This window comes from Loxodonta africana, chromosome X (assembly GCF_030014295.1).
Source record: "Loxodonta africana isolate mLoxAfr1 chromosome X, mLoxAfr1.hap2, whole genome shotgun sequence".
Classification (NCBI taxonomy): Eukaryota; Metazoa; Chordata; class Mammalia; order Proboscidea; family Elephantidae; genus Loxodonta; species Loxodonta africana.
The window spans coordinates 88512357-88535839 of NC_087369.1; the positions used below are offsets into that span (position 1 = coordinate 88512357).

At 35.8% G+C, this 23483-nt stretch overlaps 1 protein-coding gene and 1 pseudogene across 9 annotated transcripts in view; one reads left to right on the forward strand and one right to left on the reverse strand.

Moving 5' to 3' along the window:
- The window catches only part of ATRX (ATRX chromatin remodeler), a 414424-nt gene that overhangs the window by 212730 nt on the left and 178211 nt on the right, over positions 1-23483 (reverse strand). For all 9 annotated transcript variants that reach the window (XR_010319813.1, XM_064278569.1, XM_064278575.1 and 6 more), the window contains 3 exons: positions 17152-17245; positions 10579-10681; positions 9815-10039 (listed from right to left, as the gene is read on the reverse strand). Coding sequence is in view for 8 of the 9 variants with exons in the window: in XM_064278569.1 (XP_064134639.1) it covers positions 9815-10039; positions 10579-10681; positions 17152-17245 (422 nt within the window). In the remaining variant the exon portion in view is untranslated. The remainder of the gene's footprint in view (positions 1-9814; positions 10040-10578; positions 10682-17151; positions 17246-23483) is intronic.
- Positions 18628-20246, forward strand: LOC104846125 (sorting nexin-7-like; annotated as a pseudogene).

The window sequence follows — 23483 nt, forward strand, 5'->3', positions numbered from 1 at the left end:
TCAACAAAGTATCAGGACACACAAACCACTCATGCCGTAGTGATTAAGAGCTACGGCTGCTAACCAACGGGTTGGCAGTTCAAATCTACCACGTGCTCCTTGGAACCTCTATGGGGCAGTTCTACTCTGCCCTATACGGTCGCTATGAGTCGAAATTGACTCAACGGCAATGGGTTCGGGTTCTTTTTTGTTTGTTTTGGTATCAGGATACAAGATAAACATACAAAAATCTGTTGGATTCCTCTACACCAACAAAGAAAATTTCGAAAAGGAAATCACCAAATCAATACCATTTACAATAGCCCCTAAGAAGATAAAATATCCTAGGAATACATCCAACCAGAGACATAAAAAGACCTACACAAAGAAAACTACAAGACACTACTGCAAGAAACCAGAACAGACCTACACATGTGGAAAAACATACCTTGCTCATGGACAGGAAGACTCAATATTGTGAAAATGTCAATTCTACTCAAAGCAATCTACAGATACAATGCAATCCCAATCTGAATTCCAATAACATTTTTTAATGAGATGGAGAAACAAATCACCAACTTCATATGGAAAAGGAAAAGACCCAGGAAAAGTAAAGTATTACTGAAGAAGAAGAACAAAGTGGGAGGCCTCACAATACCTGATTTTAGAGCCTATTATACCACTATGGTACTCAAAACAGCCTGGTACTGGTACAACAACAGATACATAGACCAATGGAATGGAATTGAGAATGCAGACAAAAATTCATCCACCTACAAGCAGCTGATATTTGACAAAGGTCCAAAGTCCATTAAATGGGAAAAAGACTGTCTCTTTAACAAATGGTGCTGGCTTAACTGAATATCCATCTGCAAAAAAATGAAATAAGACCATGCCTCACATTATGTACAAAGACTAACTGAAAATGAACCAAAGACCTAAATATAAAATCTATAATGATAAAGATCATGGAAGAAAAAAATAGGGACAACGCTAGGAGCCCTAATACATGGCGTAAACAGAATACAAACCATAACTAACAATGCACAAACACCAGAAGAGAACTAGATAATTGGGAGCTTCTAAAAATCAAACACTTATGCTCATCAAAAGACTTCACCAAAAGAGTAAAAAGACTACCTACAGACTGGAAAAAATTTTGGGCCATGACATATTCAACTAGGGTCTAATCTCTAAAATCTACAGGATACTGCAACACTTCAGAAACAAAAAGACAAATAACCCAATTAAAAAAATGGGCAAAGGATATGAACAGAAACTTCACCAAAGAAGACACTCAGGCAGCTAATAACAGATACATGAGGAAATGATCCTGATCATTACCCATAAAAAAAAAAGCCCACTGCCGTCGAGTAGATTCCGACTCATAGCGACCCTATAGGACAGAGTAGAACTGCCCCATAGAGTTTCCATTAGTTACCCTTTAGGGAAATGCAAATCAAAACTACAATGAGATGCCATCTCACCCCAACACGGCTGGCACTAATCCAAAAAAAAAAAAAAACAAAAAAAAATAAATTGTGGAAAGATTGTGGAGAGACTGGAATACTTATGCACTGCTAGTGGGAATGTGAAATGGACAATCACTTTGAAAATCGATTTAGCACTTCTTTAAAAGGCTGGAAATAGAAGTACCATATGATCCAGCACTCCTTGGAATATATCCTAGACAAGTAAGAGCCATCACACGAATAAATATATGCACACGCATGTGCATTGCAGAACTGTTCACAACAGCAAAAAGATGGAAACAACCTACGTGCCCATCAACAGACGTATGGATAAACATATTATGATACATACACACAAGGAATACCATGCAACGATAAAGAACAATGAGGAATCCATAAAACATCTCACAACATGGATGAATCTGAGTGCATTATGCTGAGTGAAATTAGCCAGTCGCAAAAGGACATATACTGTATGAGAGCACTATTATAAGAACTCAAGAAAAGGCTTAAACACAGAAGAAAACATTCTTCCATAGTTACGAGAGTTGGGAGTGAAGGAGAGGGGAATTCACTAACTAGATAGTAGACAACAATCATCTTGGGTGAAAGGAAGGAAAACACACAATACAGGGGAAGTCAGCATGACTGGAATAAACCAAAAGCTAAGTTTCCTGAAGGCAATCAAACATTTCGTGAGACAGAGTAGCAGGGGTGGTGGTCTGGGGACCATGGTTTCAGGGAACATCTAGGTTAACTGGTGTAACAAAGTTTATTAAAGTGGTTCTGCATACCACTTTGCTGAGTGGCATTTGGGGTCTTAGAAGCTTGCAAGTGGCCAATTGGTCCTAGCCCATTTGGAGCCAAGGAGAATGAAGAACACCAAAGACACATGGAACACATTAGCCCAAGAGACAAAAGGGCCACATAAACTAGACTCCATCAGCCTGACACCTTAAGAACTAGATGGTGTGCAGCTACCACCAATGACCGCCCTGACAAGGAACACAACAGAGAGTCCCTGAGAGAGCAGGAGAAAAGTGTGGAACAGAATTCAAACTAACATAAAAGACCAGACTTAATGGTCTGACTGAGACTGGAGGAACCCTTGACACCATGGCCCTCAGACACAGTGTTAACCCAGAACTAAAACAATTCCCGAAGACCACTATTCAGACAAAGATTAGACTGGACTATAAAACATAAAATAATACTTTTGAAGGGTGTGCTTCTTAGTTCAAGGGGATACAAGAGACCAAATGGGCGGCTCTCCTTTGAAGGCCGGACGAGAACATAGGAAGGGACAGGAGCTAGTTGGACGGACACGGGAAACCCAGGGTGAAAAGGGGGAGTGTGCTGTCACATTGTAGGGATTGCAACTAGCGTCACATGACATACGTGCATAAAATTTTGTATGAGAGATTAACTTGAGCTACATACTTTCACCTGAAGTACAATTAGAAAAACTTTACAAAATCTGATAGAAATTACAAACCCATAGATGCATGAAGTCCAACAAATTCTGAACAATATAAACACAAAGAAAACCACAATAATTAATTCCTGAAATCTAGTAATAAACACAAAATCTTTGAAAAATCTTTTAAACTATCTTTAGAAAAAGATACATTATATATAAAGGTGCAAAGATAAGAAAGACCACAAACAAAATGTAATAAAGGAACAAAACCTTTAATCAGATGAAAGAAAAATCACCTTTCAACTTAGAACTCTATACGCAGGGAAAACAACTTTCAAAAATGAAGGGAAAATATTTTTAGACAAAAACTGAGACAATTTATCATCAGCAGACATCACTACAAGAGATTATTAAAGAAAGTCATTCAAGTAGAGAAGAAAAGAATACCAAACAAAAACTTAGGTATATACAAATGAAGGGCTACATAAGTGGTAAATACGTGGGTAACTGTAAATCTTTTTCTCTCTCATGCTTTTGATTTCTTTAAAGAACAGTGGACTATTTAAAACAAAAACAATAACATTATATTGTAAGGTTGATAACATATGCAGAGGTAATATACAAAATAACAGCAGCATACAGGATAGAACAAATGAAAATATATAATTTTAAGATTTTTATATAATATTTGAAGGTTATACCATCACCAGTAATAAATATCATCATCCTGTATCCTCTGATATGATGCACTAAGGGGACATCACCTTTGTGGTATTCTTCTCAATAATGCATAACCTCTAATCAATAGAAAATTTCAAAACACATATTAATACCTGACCAATCCTCTTCAAAAGTGTTAGGGTCATTAAATACAAAATGTAAGAACCTGTCATAGACTAGAGACTTAGAACACATGACGAATAAATACAATGAGGTATTCTAGATCATACATTGGACCAGAAAAAGGTCATTAGTTGTAAAACTGAGGAAATTCAAATAAGCTCTATAATATAGTTATTACTGTAACAATACTAATTTCTTAGTTTTGATAACTGTACTATAGTTTTACAAGATGTTAAGCTGGGTGAAGGATACACAAGGACAATCTGTACTATATTTGCAACTTTTTCTATGAGTCTAAAATTATTTCAAAATAAAATTATTTGACAAAAAAGGAAAAAAGATAAAAATATATCATGCATTGTAAAATGTAGATGCAATTAAGATCTGCAAATTTTATTGTATGCAAATTTTACATATTAAAAGGAAAGACTAGAAAAATATTTAATTTTAGCTAGTAAGTGAAATGATGTCTGCAATTTACTTTGAAATGCATAAAATGATGTACTGATCAACAGAGAGACTCACAGTTGAACAGGAATGTGATAAAGAAAGAAATTTGTTGATGGAAGAATCTAAGTGTTCATTTTATGGGTAATCACTGCAAAATTTTTTCACCCTTGATGTATATTTGAAACTATTCCTTATAAAACGTTAGAAAAAAAAGATAGTGTGGCTATATTATTAACAAAGCAGACTTCAAATATAGAAAAATTACCAGGGATAAATAGGGACATTATATAATGATAAGGGGTCAAGTCACTAAGAAGAAATAATCATCCTATATGTGCATGTATCTAACAGCTGAGTTTCAAAATACAGCTGCCCTCAGTATCTGCAGGGGATTGGTTCCAGGATACCCCGTGGATACCAAAATCCACAGATGCTCAAATTCCTTATATAATATGGCATAGTATTTGTATATAACCTACGCACATCCTCTCGTATACTTTAAATCATCTCTAGATTACTTATAATACCTAATACTATGTTGTTATGAGTCGGAATCGACTCGATGGCAATGGCTTTGGTTGCTGGTAATACAATGTAAATGCTATGTAAATAGTTGCTACACTGTATTGTTTAGGGAATAATGACAAGAAAAAAAGTCTATACACGTTCAGTACAAATGCAACCATCATAGGCCTAACCACATAGTACACGTCAGAAGTAGGTGAACAATGCTCAAATGAGTGCTGGAGAGAGACTATGGATCTGTGAAATGGTAGGGGGCTACAGCAGGGTATGTCTACACATCACTCCCCCTGCCCGAATATTTCTGATCCACGATTGGTTGCATCAGCAGATGCGGACAGAACCGGCAGATACAGACAGCTGACTGTATACAAACAAAAACTAAGAGAACTGCAAGGAGAAAATAAATTAACAATTATAGTTGGAGACTTCAATGCTACTTTCTCATTAACAGAAAGATCATTAAGGATATAGAGGTTCTGAGCGTAATGAACAAATTTGACCTAACTGACATTTATAGTATCTCTTACTCAACGACAGCAGAATATGTATTCCTTTCAATTGCACATGGAACATTCACCAAGAAAGACCATATTCTTGGTCATTAAGGAAAATTAAAAAAGGATTCTGAATGCGATAAAAATGAAACAGAAAATATCAAAATTTGTAAGGTGTAGTTAAAACTGCACAGAGGGAAATTTTACATCTTTAAATACATATATTAGAAAATAAGAAAAATCTAAACTGAATTATCTTGGTTTCTACCTTAATAAGCTAGGAAAAAAGGAGCAAACTAAACTCAAAGGAAGGAAGGACATAATGAATATAAGAGTAGCAATCAATGAAATAGAAAAACAACAAATAGAGAAATTTATGATACCCAAAGCTAGTATGTTTGAAAAGGTACTAAAATTGTTAACCTCTAGGTGGTTAATCAAGGGGGAAAAAAAGATGCAAATTACAAACATCAGAAAGGACATCACAACACACCCGATAAACAAAATAATAAGGGAACATTATGCACAAATTTACACCAATAAATTTGACCACTTTAATGAAATGGACAAATATCTTGAAAGACAAAACTTAAACAAAACAGATCCAAGAAGAAATAGAAAGTCAAAATAATCCCATATTTATTAAATAATCTGAATCTATTTAAACAAACAAACAACAAAAAAACCTATGTGATAGAAAACTCCTGGCCCATGGCTTCAGATACACAATTTCACATTAGAAATACAGTCATCCCTCGGTATCCGCAGGGGACTGGTTCCAGGTCCACCAGATGCTCAGGTCCCTTATAGAAAATGGTGTAGTATTTGCATATAAAGCATGCACATCCTCCTGGACACTTTAAATCACCTCTAGGATACTTATAATACCTGGTACAATGTAAGTGTTGTGTAAATAGCTTTTATACTATATCATTTGGGGAATAATGACAAAACGCAAGGCAAACAAAGTTCAGACAATGAGTGCTGGAGAGAGATTGAGGATCTGTGAAATGGTGGGAGGCTACAGCAGGGTATGCCTACACATCATTTCATTTGAGTAGATTCAGCACAGTGCTTGGCGTGTGGAAAATTCAAGTTTTGCTTTTTAGAACTTTTTTTGTGTGTGAATTTTTTTGAACTACAGTTGGTTGAATCCAAGGATGCAGAACCTGCGGATATGAAGGGGTGACTATAATACCTACCCTACAAACAATTTTGAGAAAATAAAGAAGGTGGGAACACTTCCAAACCTCACTTTTTATAAGGCCAGTCGTACGCTCTGATACCAAAACCAGACAAAGGCATTACGAGGAAAGAAATCAATAGATCAACATTGTTCCTGAACACTGAGGTAAAAATCCTTTTAAACATTAGCAAATCCAATACAACAATATATAAAATGGGTAATATGGGTTTCCACCACTTGTCTGTTGGTTTGTCAAACTGGCAGATTGTGTATTGCTATGATGCTGGAAGCTATGCAAACAGTATTTCAAATACCAGCGGGGTCACCCACGGTGGACAGGTTTCAGTGGAGTTTCCAGACTAATACAGATGAGGAAGAAAGGCCTGGTGATCTACTTCTGAAAATTAGTCAGTGAAAACCCTATGGATCACAACAGAATACTGTTCAATACAGTATCGGACAAATGAGCCCTCTAGGTTGGAAGGCACTGAAAATACACAGTGGCCACAACACCGGGTCAAGCATACCAACAATCAGTAACATGGTGCAGGAATGGGCAATGTTTTATTCTATCGTGCATGGGGGCACCGTGAGTCAGGGGCCAACTAGATGGCAGCTAACAACAACATGGGAAATACATTCATTCATAATTGGTGGTTATACAATATTATGTTAAATTTCTTGGGAATAGTTTTATCAAGCTAAATCATTGCCAAATGGTTAGAAATGGTAGTTTCAACATACTTCTTTATTAAAATGACAAAAAGGAACAAAACAGTTATAATCACACAGGTATAGAAAAGGAGGAAGGAAGATCCTAGCAGAGATAAAATTTCAACAGAATATTGAAAGCCAAAAGGCATATACACAAGTGTTAAATGATGTATCAGATTTGATATGCCTCAGAAGGTTCAGGAACAATAAGAGGCATCAGCTAACACAAATTGATAGGGGCAAAAGAAAGATTGGTGGGAAGGCTATAGTACTACCAGATCTCCACGCTCACCCACTGAAGTCAAATGACTTCCCCTCCTCAAAAATTCTGGCAAGTAAGGTAACTGGGAATATATAGGAATGAGGGAAGAAGAGATCTAACACAAGAGGCAGATTGAGAGAATTTCGAAGGTAATAGAGTAGATGAAGCAGGCCATATGAGAGTAGGAAAACAAGGCTCCACTAGTGACAGAGGCAAGAAAAAAATTGGAACTGATCAATTACCTGATCTGTTTGAACTTATTGAGTAGTTTTAGCGTTCTGCTCGAAAGATGAGAAAAGAATTAGCGATAGTTATGCAGAAAACTAAGAGAAAGAAAAACAAAACATTATTAACTCCAGGAAAAGCAAACCAAAAAAGTACCTGAGAAGGAACGCGATCATTATACAATATGTATATATACATGTGCGTGCAATATATACACATGCATTATACACTATGTGGCTCTGCTGTGAATACTGACATAGTTATAGTCACGCAAACACTGAATAATGATTCCAACAGAAATTGTGATATATCCACAATGGAAGGATGGGAGAGGGAAAGTCTTTTGTGGGTAGAATATGAGAACTAGGAAACCCTGTGGCGTAGTGGTTAAGTGCTACAGCTGCTAACCAGCAGTTCAAATTCGCCAGGTGCTCCTTGGAAGCTCTATGGGGCAGGTCTACTCTGTCCTATAGGGTCGCTATGAGTAAGAATCGACTCAACGGCAATGGGTTTGGTTTTGGTTTTATGACAGCTAAATCTGTATCTTTCGTAGAACAAAGGTAATGTCTAAAACTGAAAAATTAAGAAATAGCATTGTAATCATATGAAATAGAAACACAGAAGTAAAACCAAAGAACAGCTAAAATAATTAAAAGTCATGGCCTCTGGGTAGAGGACAGTTGTTTTGTCAATATAGTCTTACAGTATTATTTTAACAAAGTACATGTATTGAATTTGATAAACAAACATTTAATTAAAAATACACATAATAAACCAAATAAAAGTAAAAATACATGGAATATGTTAATACATATCAAAATTTATCTAAAATAAATGGCAGAGGAAAATGCAGGATATACCACATACAGTGATTAGAGTTATGTGTTAACACTCACATGTACACTGATATGGACCAGAAAAAGAAATTGATAATAATATTGATTTTAATGTCTTTTTACATAAGAAATTTATCAACAAATATGTTGTTAAAAATTTTAAGTGAAATTGATAAACATCACAAAAAGAGACAACCAACAGACTTTTTAATTTAATCTTAGTGAGACGGAAGAGGAAATACATATAAAAAATATAAAGTATTTTTGCCAAAAAAAAGAAGTGACTCTGATCAAGCCACAAGATCCAACTAGCAGTGTGTAGGAAATACTGGAGCCAATGAAACTATATCACAGGGATGCAACCAGCAAAATCCAAAATAAAGGAAATTCTGCGCTGCAAACAACCTGGTTTCAGAAAAAATTTAACTGTAAGAAAAAAAAAAAGAAAAACAGGGAAAACTATAGATTAAAAGAGACTTGAGACATAGTGAACAAATATAACATAACATGTAGATGGATCTGGTCAGGATCCTGATTCAAACTAACCATTTAAAAAAAACAGCTACTGTGCTTATGAGGAAATGAGGAAGTTTTGAATATTAACTACATATTTGATGATACTACGGAATTATCGTTAATTTTTAAGTGTAATAATTTTTAAAAGGTCCTTATCTTTAAGCAATACTTTCTAAACTATTTATGGAAAGAATGATATGATGTCTAGGATTTGCTCCAAAATAATCTTTTTTAATCTGAAGATAATGATAAAACAGGACTGGCCATGTGTTGGTAACTGAAAAACGGGTACATGGAGGTTAATTTTACTTCTCTCTCTCTATATATATGTTTTTACAATAAAAGCTTGTAAAGAAATTAAAAACCTGTATGGATTTAAGTGATAGTTTAAAAATATTTTTCTACTCTACATAGGCGACAATCTTAGTATATCACTCTGGTGAACATTCAAGAATATCAACACCTATGTACCTAATTATAATAATAATAGAGCCTAAAAACCAAAAACCAAAACCATTGCCATCATGTCAATTCTGACTCATAGTGACCCTATAGAACAGAGTAGAACTGCCCCATAGTGTTTCCAAGGCTATAAATCTTTATGGAAGCAGACCGCTACATCTTTCTCCCATGGAGTGGCTGGTAGGTTTAAACTGTTGACCTTCTGGTTAGCAGCCGAGCACTTAACTACTGCGCTACCAGGACTCCTTAAATACAGCCAATTGAGGAGTTTTAAGTTGCATAAGATACTGCTGGTAGGGAAAAGCAACTTTAACTAGAAATTTGTGGTGGATTACAACACTCTGCTCTTAAAATACTGAAATATATCTACGAACCTGTGAAAATTATAATATCATATCAATGAAATCATAAATAAAAATGAATTGGTTACCTCTCTCAATTTCTCCCTCTCACGCTCCCTCTCAGCAATACGTTTTCGCCTCTCTTCTTCTTCCTTAAGAGCATTTTGTGTTTCTGTTCTTAGCTTATCATCTTTAAGAATCTTTCTAATTTTCTTTCTGCCTTTTCCAGGAGACTTGGAATCATCATTTTCATCATCTTCTTCTTCTTCCTCTTCTTCTTCTTCTTCTTCCTTTTCTTCTTCCCCAGAATTACTCTGTTATATAATGATTACAAAGTTTTTTAAGTTTATCATTTCACACTCCATTAATTAATATATCAAGCAAGGTAAAAGAAAAACATAGTGAAAAGATTTAGAATAATATTTAGCAATGAAGAATGGTATGGATAGAATCAAACATATTACAGGGAACTTTTATTCTATGTAATTCTGCCTACATAGAAGAAACTCAAATTGCCTAACTTCATTGCCGGAATAAACTTATTCACACATAAGTCATTGCCCAAAATAAACTGTTTTATCTCTTAGAAAATAGGCAGAGCACTTCCTATCCATTCTATAGCTCTGAGAATGTAAAATTGTGAATTAGAAGAGCTTAAAATTTCAATTAGACTTAGTTAAGGTACAGGAAAAAAAAGTCAATAGTACATCAATAAACCAATCTATTTTAAGTGCAAATGTAAATAAACCAGCAGGATGTAATTACTGAATGAAACACAGAAGACATAATAGCACATTTACAATAGTTTACTGTCTCAGTTATACTTTCAGCACACAGTAAATGGCATTACTACCTTGTTTTCACTGGATGAATCTTCCTGAACCTTAATGCGTCGCCTTTTCTTTTTCTGCTTATAACTCCGCTGATTTTCTTCCAACTCTGCTTTCTTTGCAGACCTGAAAAAAAATTAAAATGCAAAATATAATACATGTTAAGCTTCCTTAAGTGAATTATACACTATTTTTGAGCTACTCTACTTCCCATCCCTAAAAAAAGAAGAGATTAAAAAAAAGCAAAAAACTTCATGTCGCTTCAAAGAGAACAGTCAAGCAAAAGCCTATCTCTTAATTCTAATCTAATGATAAACATTTTAAGTTATTCAGAGGAGACGTTCAGCATAGGAGTAAGGAGACAGATAAAGGGACTTTAGGACTGCTCAAAATCTCTTGTAGTCAGAAACACAAATGGCCTGTGTACACATAAAAAATATTCACTATAAAAAATAGCAAACAATTATAGAAGTTGGATAATATTACTTATTATCAAGACACAGAGATTTAAAAGAACAATAATGACAACTCTTGTAAGAAAAGTTTTTCTGGGCTTAGAAACTGGTACACAAAGCTACAGTAATCAACACATTGTGACACTAGAGTAAGGATATACATACAGATCAAAGAAATGGAACTGAGAGTTCAGGGGAAAAAAAAAAAGCTCTACATTTAAAGTCTACTGATTTTCCACAATGGTGTCCAGACAATTCAATAGGGAAAGAATAGTCTTTTCAACAAATGATGCTGAGACTACAGGATATACCTGTGCAAAACAATGAAGTTGGACCTTTATATCACACCATATACAAAAACTCAAAAAAGAATCAAAGACCTAAATGTAAAGCTAAAATCATAAAACCCTTAAGAAGAAAACATGAGAGACCCTGGCAATAGTTGCTCAGCTATGATGCCAAAAGCACAAGCAACAAAAAAACAATAAACTGGACTTCATTAAGATTAAAAACATTTGTGCTTGACATGAACAGGCAAATACACAGAAACTAATGTTCATTACTGGTTACCAGGGATTGGGGTGCGGGGGGATTCACTCTCTAGACTGTAGACACTTATAATTTTTAGTGATGGAAAAGGTAACACCCAAATGAGGATCAAGTGTGCACAGCTTGACAAAGGTAAACGATGTCATTAAAATGTACACAAAATAACACAACCTTTTGGTAATTGCTATGACATATATAATTTTGAATCAACACCAACAACAACCAAAAAATATATGTGTATGCATGTAGACATAAATATGTATAGGTATATATGTACAGTTACAAATACATCTTAGATATAACCAAACACCTCACAGGATTGGTTTCCTGGGTTTGAAGAATTAGAACCATAGTCTTGTCGGACATTTCAGTCAACTGGCATAACGTAATTCATAAAGTTTATATTCTACATCCTAGTTTAGCGAGTAGTGTCTCAAGTCTTAAAAGCTTGTGAGAGGCCATCTAAGATACAACTATGGGTCTCTACTCATCTGGAGCAAAAGAAAAAGAAGGTAACCAAAGACTCTAAGAAGAAATTAGTCTACAGGACTAACGGTCTACATGAACCACAGCCTCATCTGCCCTGAGACCAGTAGAACTAGATGGTGCCCGCCTACCACAACCGACCATTCTGACCAGGGCCACAATATATGGATCCTAATTTTTTTTTAATAGAATGAGGGAAACCCTGGTGGCGTAGTGGTTAAGTGCTATGGCTGCTAGCCAAAGGGTCAGCGGTTCAATCTGCCAGGTGCTCCTTGGAAACTCTAACAGAATAGGGAAAATATAGAATGGAACCTCAAATTCCTTAAAAACAAAAAGAAACAAACAGATTTACTGGACTGGCTGAGACTGGAACACTAACCGAGGCTACTGCCCTGAGATACTCTTTAAACTCTGAACCCAAATTAGCCTCCGAGGTTACCTTTCAGAGAAATAACACATTAGCTCACAAAATATAGGATGTCACCTGTGAATACTGTGCTCCTTTGAAAAACCATCTATATAGTCAAACAGTCAACAAATACTGTAAAACAAAGATAAAAACGTAAGGGGGCTGGGAAACTATATGAACGGAAATGGAAAAACCAAGAACAGAAATATTGAGTGTTCACGCACTGTAAAAAAAATATAAACAACATCACTAAACAATTTGTGTAGAAATTGTTGAACGGGAGCCTAATCTGCTGTGTAAACCTTCACTGAAAACATGGTATTATTTTCTTCTTTAATTTGTGCTTCAAGGATGCCCTCAAGAAGGTGAAAACACAACCTACAGAATGGGAGAATATATTCGCAAATCACAGATCTGATAAGGGTCTAGTACCCAGAGTATCTAAAGACCTCTCACAAATCAAAAAGACAAATAAACCAATTAAAAATTGAGAAAATAATTTGGATAGACATTTGGAAAATAGATACTTTTCTAAAGAAGATATGCAAATGGTCAATAAGCACATGAAAATATGCTCAAAATAATCAGTCATTAGAGGAATGCAAATCAAAACCACATGAAATAGCATTTTACATCTACTAAAAAAAAAAAGAAAAACCAAACTCGTTGCCATCGAGTCAAGTCCAACTCACAGCGACCCTACAGGACAGAGTAGAACTGCCTCATATGGTTTCTAGGGAACGCCTGGGGGATGGATTTGAACTGCCGTCCCTTTGCTTAGCAGCCATAGCTCTTAACCACTGTGCCACCAGGGTTTCCTTACAACTACTAAGATAGCTATCTTAAAAGAAAAGAAAATAAGTGCCGGTGAGAAATTGGAGCCCTCGTTCTTTGCTAGCGGGAATGTAAAATGGTACAGCTGATGTACAAAACACTGGTAATTCCTCAAAAAGTTAAAAACAGGGTTACAACATGGCTGAACAATTCTACTCTTAGATGTATACCTAAATAAAAAGAAAACCTATATGACCAAAACACTTATACATAAATGTTTTTCATCAACTAATAAATAGATAAAATATGGTATATCTATATAATGAGATATTAAGCAAAAACAATAAAAGATTTAAAAAAAAAGATCCACCTATATGATGTCTACAACACACAAACCTTACACCAAAAGACAGGAATAGGCTAAAAGTGAAAGGATCGCTTAGGGGACACTGAGCTTCTGTTAGAGGTGATGGAAAGGCCTGGAAACAAGTAATGGCAATGTCTGAACAACATGATGAGTGCAATTTCAATTAATTGTACATGGAACAAATGTTAAAATGGCAAATGTCTGTTACATATATATTTACTACAATTTTAAAAAGTTACTGAAAAGATGAGGAAAAAAATCCCATGAAAACAGTAATCAAAAGAGAGGGTATGGTTATATAAATATAAGACAATATACATTTTAAGTCAAAATCTGTTACAAGGGACAAAAAAGGGATTGTAAATAATGATAAAAGGGTCAATTCATCAAGAAGATAAAACAATTACATATGCACCTAAAATCAGAACCCCAAAATATAAGCAGGAAACACTGACAGAATTGAACAACAACAACAAAAAAAAATAGTCGGAGACTTCAATTCACCACTTCAGTAATGGAGAGAACATCGAGAAGATCAATAAGGAAGTGGAAGATCTGAACAACACTATAAACCAATTAGAACTAGCAGACGTACAAACACACTCCACCTAACAACAGGACAATACACATTCTTCTCCGGTGCATATCACGTGAATCACTCACAAAAATGGATCGTATGATAGGCCACAAAATGAGCCTCAAAGATTGATATTATGCAAAGCATCTTCTCCAACCACAAAGATTAACTAGAAATCAATAAAACAATGAAAACTGGAAATTACATAAATATGTGGGAATCAAATTACATACTATTAAACAACCAGTGGTTCAAACAATAAATCAGAAAATACTTATAGATAAAAAGGAAAGCAAAACATATGGACACAATGACGACAGTGCTTACAAGAAAATTTATACTGGTAAACGATTATGCTAAGAAAGATCTCAAATAAATAGCTTAACTCTACAACTTTAAGAACTAGAAAAAGAAGAACAAACTAAGCCTAAAGCTACCAGAAGGAAGGAAATAACAAAGATTAGAGCAGAATTTAATGAAACATAGAAGAGAAAAACAACAGACAGAATCAACAAAAGCAGAAGTTGGTTCTTTGAAAAGATCAATAAAACCAACAAACTTTTAGCTAAGACTGACAAAGGAAAAGAAAGATAAGGCAAATATCTAAAATCAGAAATCAAAGTAAGGACACTACTACCTACTGTACTGAAATAAAAAAGATTATAAGAGAGTACTATGAACAATTGTATGCCAACAATTTATATAGCCTAGACAAAATGGGCAAATTCCTGGAAGCACATAAACTACATAAATATGACTCAAGAAGAAATAGAAAATCTCAACAAATCCAGAACAAGTGAAGAGATTGAATCAGTAATCACATCCTCCCAGAACTGTACACCAGTATTCACTGCAGCGCTTTTCACAACAGCCAAAGAGTGGAAACAACCGAAATGCCCATTTACAGATGAATGGATAAACAAAATGTGGTATATACATACAATGGAATATTACTCAGGCATGAATAAAAATGAAGTTCTGGTGCATGACACAACATCGACGAACCTTGAAAATACTGTGTCACAAAAAGGACAAATACTATATGACCTCACTTACACGAAATAAGCAAATATACAGAAACCAAGTTATTAGTGGTTACCAGAAGTGGGAGGGAGGTGGAAAGAGGAGTTTTTCTTAGGGGGCACTGAGTTTAAGTTAATCTGGTGGAATCATTTCGAAAAGGATAGGAAGATATCCTTTCACAACCTGAAGAATGTAAACAATGTCACTGAATTATACATGTAGAAATTGTTGAATTGGCATGTTTTGTTGCAGACGTTTTCACTACAATAAAAAATAAATAAAAGCTCCCAACAAAGAAAAGTTGGGGGCCAGATGGCTTCACAGGTGAATTCTATAAAATACTTAAAGAAGAATTAACAGAAAGCCTTCTCAAAGTCTTCAAAAACAACAGAAGAGGGAACACTTCCTAACTCACTCTATGAGGGCAGTATTACTCTGACACCAAAGCCAGATAAAGACACCACAAGAAAACTACAGACCAATATCCCTTTTGAATACAGAAGCAAATTCTCAACAAAATACTAGCAAGCTGTATCCAAAAGCGTATTAAAAGGATTATATTGTTCTTTATCCTAGGAATGCAAGGCTAGTTCAACATTAGAAAATCAATCAATGTTATACATCGCAGTAATGGGAAAAAAGAAATGAACCTCATAATCATCTCAATTGACAGAGGAAAGGTATTTGACAAAATTCAACAGCCTTTCGTGATAACAACACTCAACAAAACTAGGAATAGAAGAGAAAATCCTCAACATGATAAAAGGCATTTATGTAAAACCCACAGCTAACATCATATTCAATGGAGAAGGACAAATATTGCCTCTAAGATAAGGACCAAGACAAAGATGCTAACTTTCACCATGGTTATTCAACATTGTACTGGAAGTTCTAGCCAGAGCAAATAGGCAACCAAATTGCTAAGAAAAAAGTTAGACTATGTCTATTTGCAGATGACATGATCCTATATATACAAAATCCAAAAAAAAATCCACAAGGAAGCCACTACAGCTAATAAAAGAATACAGCAAAGTTACAGGGTACAAGATCAACATATGCAAATTAGTTGTATTTCTATACACCAACAATAAACAATCTGAGAAAGAAATTAAGATAACAATTCCATTTACAATACCTACAAATAAGATTTGTTTACTAAAAACTATAAAACTTGACAAAAGAAATTTTAAAAAGACCTAAATAAACAAGGACATCTCATGTTCATGAATTGGAAAACTTAGTATTGTTAAGATGTCAATACTATCTAAGACTATTGACAGACTCAACACAATCCCTATCAAAATACCAAAAGCCTTTTTGCAGAAGCTTTTGCAAAAGCTTAGTCTCAAATTCATACGAAACTGCAAGAAGCCCCAGATAGCCAAAGCCACTGCTGACCTTTTGGTTAGCAGCCGAGCTCTTAACCACTGCACCACCAGGGCTCCATACGAGTAGTACTACTAAAAACAAAACTTAACATTTTACTGAACACTTACTATTTGACAGGTAGGCAGTGTCATAAGCCTTTTATATGCATCATCTATTTTAATCCCCACAATAATCAATAAATACTATAATTATCTTCATTTTACAGATGAGAAAACTGAAATACAAAATATAAAAACAGAGAGCAGCAGACCAGGAGATATACTGGGACACTTCCGCCTACACAGCCTGTGCTTTTATATACTACACTACAGCCTTCCCCCACAAAAACCAAAATCTGTAGTCGAGTGTTTTTGCACACTAAAACTCCTCCTAGGTTAGAATACATAATTCAACTACAGATAAAATATGTCTATATATATACTCTTTTTAAATTAATAATTTTGACAATTAGTTTCAAATCAAATTATTAAATAGTTTACTTAATAACAGCAACCATTTTACAAATAATTTGAAGATAGTTATTCAGATTAATTCCTAAAATTTTTGAAAAAGCAGTACAATGCTTACCTTGTTCTGGGCCGCTGTTCATCTTCAGATTCACTAACTTCTTCACTAACTCCAGATTCTTGAAAATCAGAATCTTCTGAATCATCACTGCTCACTTCAATTAAAAAAAAAATTAAGTTATCAAAACTCAACAGAAACGCAATTCACTTAATTTATCTGTAACTTCTCATTAATACTTAGAGCACTGGGAAGAATATCTATGATATGTACATTAATGGCTACTACATAATAAAGACCAGGCTACAGTTAATGACTTAGAAGGTATTTATAAATTAAAATATGATTGCTCAACTTTGATTCTACTTAAGATGTAGATTAAGTATTCAGCTGCATATGGACTGATAAAATGAATATCATTTACCTGTCAATAAAGATAAGCAAATACCAAACATACTTTAACCAAAAAGATTTCTAAATATTCAAAACAATCAAAGTAGGCTGGCCAAGATGGAGTAAGGCAATTACAGAGTTCTTCCCCTGGTGATTACAACTAAAAACTATTGATAGAATAAAGAAACTACCTAAGGACTGTGGAAAAAAAACAACAGGCAGATCGGAGATTGAAGTCAAAATTCGAGTAAAGAATCCTCTGAAAAAAGGGGGAAATTAAAGACGTGTCTTTTGTTTGTTTGTTTGTTTGCTCCCTCCTCTGTTTCCTGGCTCTGACCAGAAGGCAAGCAGAATCCAGGATACTATGCAGAGGATGCTGACAGCAAAACTCCAGGAGAAACCTCCTCTTCCTTAACCACAAAACAGGAAAAAGGGGCCCTACATGCCCGGAGAGTATAAGGGGAATTGCCATGTTTTTTTCTCTCTCCCATTTCTGTACCACAGCTGCTACTATGCCACAGACACCTAAAATCTTGAGAAAAGATCCATCTTTCTAGCTACAGGAAGCACGGCAGGGAAAATACAAGATAAGACTAGAACATTTTACGGTGCTAGAAATTAAGGAGGTGTTCAAAACACGATGGGCGCATGTTGAAAGGGCATAGGAGCCAATCTGAAGGAGCTCCCAGTGGCCAAAGGTGGAACAATTTGAGCAATAAAATAATAACAGTATTGGATTATAATTCAAAAAATAAAAAATATTCAGGAGTCCATATTAATATAAATAATGGAATAAAGAAATAGGAGAAAACACAGTTCTTCCTTACAATTACTACATGAATAATAATAAAAAAAAAAAAAAGAGCATCACCCTAAGGCAAACAACTGTTTCAAGCACATGGGACACTAAAAATTAGTGTGCAAAATATGATGAAAAGGTCCCTTTCCCCACCCTAGCCAGAGTCCGACCACTCCTTGGCCTCCAGCAGGCCTCAGGCCAGGTGGGGATGCCCCAGGAGCCCCGCAGCAGCTCTTCTCGAGTTCCCTGTCCGTGCAGTGGGCTAGGGGCCAGGGGCCTGCCCTGGAGGCACAGGATGCGAGGAAGCCAATGAGCATGCTCAGGGTGGAGCTAGGCCCGTGGCAAGGATGGAGGGCGAGGGCCGGGCATCTCGGCCGCACTCCTCGGGCCTCCTGGCTGGAGGCAACGGCACAGAGAGCCCGGGGAGCGGCGCCCTCCTGTCAGGCAGCAGTGGCTCCTCTGCCCTGCTGCAGGGCGAGCTGCTCGATCTGGATGAGGACAAGGACGACCTGGAGGTGTTCAGTAAGGATGCCTCACTGATGGACATGAATTCCTTCAGCCCTATGATACCAACATCCCCTTTATCAATGATAAACCAAATCAAATTTGAAGATGAGCTGGATTTGAAGGATCTCTTCATTACAGCTGATGAACCTGAAAGCCATGGTGCTGCAACTGAAACCTTCATACTTATAGATTACTAAGACATCTCATAGTGAATTTGACTGTAGTGAATTTGAAGTTAGAAGACGTTACCAAGATTTCCTGTGGTTGAAGGGAAAATTTGAAGAAGCACATCCCACTCTGATTATTCCTCCATTGCCAGAAAAGTTTATAGTGAAAGGAATGGTGGAATGCTTCAATGATGACTTCATTGAGACACGAGAAAGGCACTGCATAAATTTTTAATCGAATTGCTGATCATCCAACTTTAACATTTAATGAAGACTTTAAAGTTTTTCTGACTGCACAAGCATGGGAACTCTCTTCTCACAAGAAGCAAGGGCCTAGATTGCTAAGCTCAATGGGCCAAACAGAGCTGTTGCATCCTCAATGAGTTAAAAATCACACAGAAGAGTTCATGGATATGAATAACTTTATTGAAACATTTAGCCAGAAAATAAGCTTGATCGATAAAATATATCAGAGAATTTACAAGGAAGAAAGGGAATATTTTGAGGAAATCAAAGAATATGGCCCAATTCATATTCTGTGGTCAGTGTCAGAAGTGGATCTGGTTGATAGCCTAAAAGGTGTTGCCAGCTGCACTGACAAATGCTGTGAGGCCTCTGAAAAACAGACGTCTGGACTCTCTGAGACACTGCTGCCTGTCATACATGAGTATGTGCTTTATAATGAAATGTTAGTGGGTGTTATGAAGAGACCAAATACAAGCAGAACTGGATTCCAAAGTTGAAGCTTTGACCTACAAAAAGGCAGATACTGAGCTGCTTACAGAAGAGACTGGAAAACTTGAAGATAAAGTGGAATGTGCTAATAATGCCCTGAAAGCAGACTGGGAAAAATGGAAACAAAATATGCAAAATGATAACAGGTCAGCATTTACAGATATGGCCGAGGAGAATATCAGCTATTAAGAACAATGCCTTACTTCATGGGAATCCTTCCTTACATCACAGACTAACCTCCACTTGGAAGAAACTCTGAATAGAAATCTTAATCCCACTGAGGACTTCTGTGTGATCTTTGGGAAACAGCATCTATCAACCAAAGTTATTCTTTCTTAATGGGCTGTGTCTGCCATAAAGTGGATAAAAAAAATGTTTTACACTATCTGGAAAATCAACAACTTGAAAACTCAGGTATTCCAGGTCACTGACATGAATTAGAATATGTATATATAAAAATATTTAGCTTAGTTTTAATTATGTTCTTAAATTTGTGTACCAGTAATTGTACATGGAAATTTTTTCCTTAAATATTTGTCTGTGGGACATGCCATGTTAGATATGTTGTAAAGACACAGTTCTAATAAAATGTTTAATATGAAAAACGGCATATTTGCACAGTCTCAAAGTATCTGATTATGAGCCAAACCCAAACCAAACCCAGTGCCGTTGAGTCGATTCCGATTCATAGCGACCATATTCATTAAATACAAATTTAAAAAACAGTATCTTTTTTTCTACAGTGGAAAAACCAAGCAGACACAATTTAACCAGGAAATCAAGGTTGATAACACCAGTAATAAGACATACTGACGTCATGTACCCTTGATATGATGTACCAAGGACACATCATTCCTGTGATGTTCTGATCAAAATGCAAAATAACCACAATCTAATCATGTGAAAACATTAGACAGGTATAAAAGCATTAGACAAATAACGTTCTTCAAAACTGCTGGGGTCATGAAAAGCTAAAGGAATTTGTTACCACCCGACCAGCCATACAAGATATGCTAAAGGGAGTACTCCAGAAGGCAAAGTAAGGACACCTGATAGTAACCTGAAGTTGTACATACAGGGGGGAAAAATATTCATTAAAGGAAATGTCCTGAAAGTATAAAAACCAGAGTAAAGATATCATTTGTAGGCAAATACAACTGGTATGTCTTTCATGCTTTATAGAGGAAAAAAGCATTAAATAAACAAATATAAGGATAAATTTAAATGTGAATTAGAGTAACTGAGGTATAAAGATTTAATCAGTGATAACAGCAAGATAAACAGGGATGGGGAAAGAGTGGCGTAAGTATATGCTTTTCCCATGTTGCTGAAATTAAGTTAGTATCCATATAAGCCAGACTGTTATGTAAAATAGTAAATGTAATCCTCATGGTAATCAAAAAGAAGCTAACTTTAAAAATTATACACAAAAGGAAAGAAGGGAAACAAAATAGTTCAGCACACACAAAAAAAAACTATACACAAAAGAAGTCAGAATTGGAGGAAAAATGGAAGAAAGTAGGTAAAGTCACACACAAAAAAATAAATAACAAAGTAGAAAATTAAGTCTTTCTTTGGAAACAACCGAATGCCCATCAACAGACAAATGGATAAACAAATTATGATACATACACACAATGGAATACTATGCAACGGTAAAGAACAATGATGAATCCAGGAAACATCCCACAAAACATGGATGAATCTGGAGGGCACTATGCTGCGTGAAATAAGTCAGCCACAAAAGGACAAACATTGTATGAGATCACTATTATAAGAACTCAAGAAAAGGTTCACACACAGAAAAAAATATTTGTTGATGATTACAAGGGTGGGGAGAGAGGAGGTGGCAAAATCACTAACTAGATAGTAGACAAGTGTCAACTTCAGTGAAGGAAGGACAACACACAATACAGGGGAAGTCAGCACAACTGGACCAAAGCAAAAGCACAGAAGCTTCCTAGACACATCCGACCACTTTGAGGGACCAAGTAGTTGGGGCCATAGCTGGGGACCATAGTCTCAGGGGACATCTGGGTAAATTGGCATAACATAGTTTATGAAGAAAATGTTCTACATCCTACTTTGGTGAGTGTCTGGGGTCTTAAAAGCTTGCGAGCGGCCATCTAAGATACATCTATTGGTCCCATCCCACCTGCAGCAAAGGAAAATCAAGAAAACCAAAGACACATGGAAAATACTAGCCCAAAGGACTAAAGGACCAAATTAACCAGAGACTCCACTAGCCTGAGACCAAAAGAGCTAGATGGTGCCTGGCTACCACAGAGGACAGCCCTGATAGGGAACACAACAGAGTCTCAGACAGAGCAGGAAAAAAATGTAGAATGGATTTCAAATTCACATAAAGAGACCAGACTTACTGGTCTGATAGAGACTGGAGGAACCCCTGAAACTATGTCCCCCAGACACTCTGTTATCCCAGAACAGAAATCATTCCCAAAGCCCATTTTTCAGACAAAGATTAGACAGGCCTAAAAAAAAAAAAATAACACCTGTGAGGAAAGTGCTTCTCAGTTCAATCAAATATACGAGACCAAATGGTCAGCTCCTGTCCAAAACCACGATGAAAAGGCAGAAAAGGACAGGAACTGGACAAATGAACCCAGGGAACCCAGGGTAGAAAGGGGGAGCATACTGTCACATTGTGGAGGTTTCGACCAATGTCACAAAACAATATGTGTATAATTTTTTGAATGAGAAACCAACTTGAGCTGTAACCAACTTGAGCTGTAAACTTTCACCTAAAGCACAATAAAAAATATTTTAAAAACCTATGCGATGCAGTGAAAGCAGTTCTCAGAAGGAAATATATAGCAATAAAACCTACGTTAAAAAAGAAAAAAGATCTCGAATCAATAACCTAACTGTACACCTTGAGGAACTAGAAAAGAAAGAAACTATACCTAAAGCTACCAGAACAAAGGAAGTAACAAAGATCAGAGCAAAAATAAATGAAATACAAAACAGAAAAATAAAAAAGAGAAAATCAACAAAACCAAAAGTTGTTGTTTTGAAAACGGCAATAAAATTCACAAGCCTTTGGCTAGACAAAGAAAAAAAGAGAAGATGCAAACACCTAAAACTAGGAACAAAAGTGCGGACATTACAAATGACCCTACAGAAATAAAAAGGATAGTAAGGGATTACTATGAACAGTTATATGCCAACAAATTAGATAAATTACAGGAAATGGACAAATTTCTTGAAGCACATAAACTTCCTATATTGACTCAAGAAGAAATATGGTACTCAACAGACACATTAGAGATTGAGTCATTAACTTAACACCTTCCAACAAAGAAAAGTCCTGGACCAGATGGCTTCACCAGGGAACTCTACCTAACATTTATAGAAGTGACCCCAATCCTCCCTGAACTTTTCCAAAAAATAAAAGAGGAGGGAACACTTCCTAACTCGTTCAATGACATGAGCATTACCTTGATACCAAAGTCAAAAACTGACACAAGAAAACTACAAACCAATATCGCGAATGAATATAGAAGCAAAAATACTCAATAAAATACTATCAAACCAAGTCAAAAATCATATTAAAAGGATTCTATACCATGATCAAGTGGGATTTACCCCAGGAAAGCAAGGGTGGTAAAACATTAGAAAATCCATCAATGTAATATACCATATTAATAAAGGAAAAGAACCACACGATCATCTCAATCAATGCAGAAAAAGCATTTGACAAAATTCAACACCCTTTCATGATAGTTTCATGAGTGTTTACCTTTCACGAGTGTTTACTGAACAAGACTGGAACA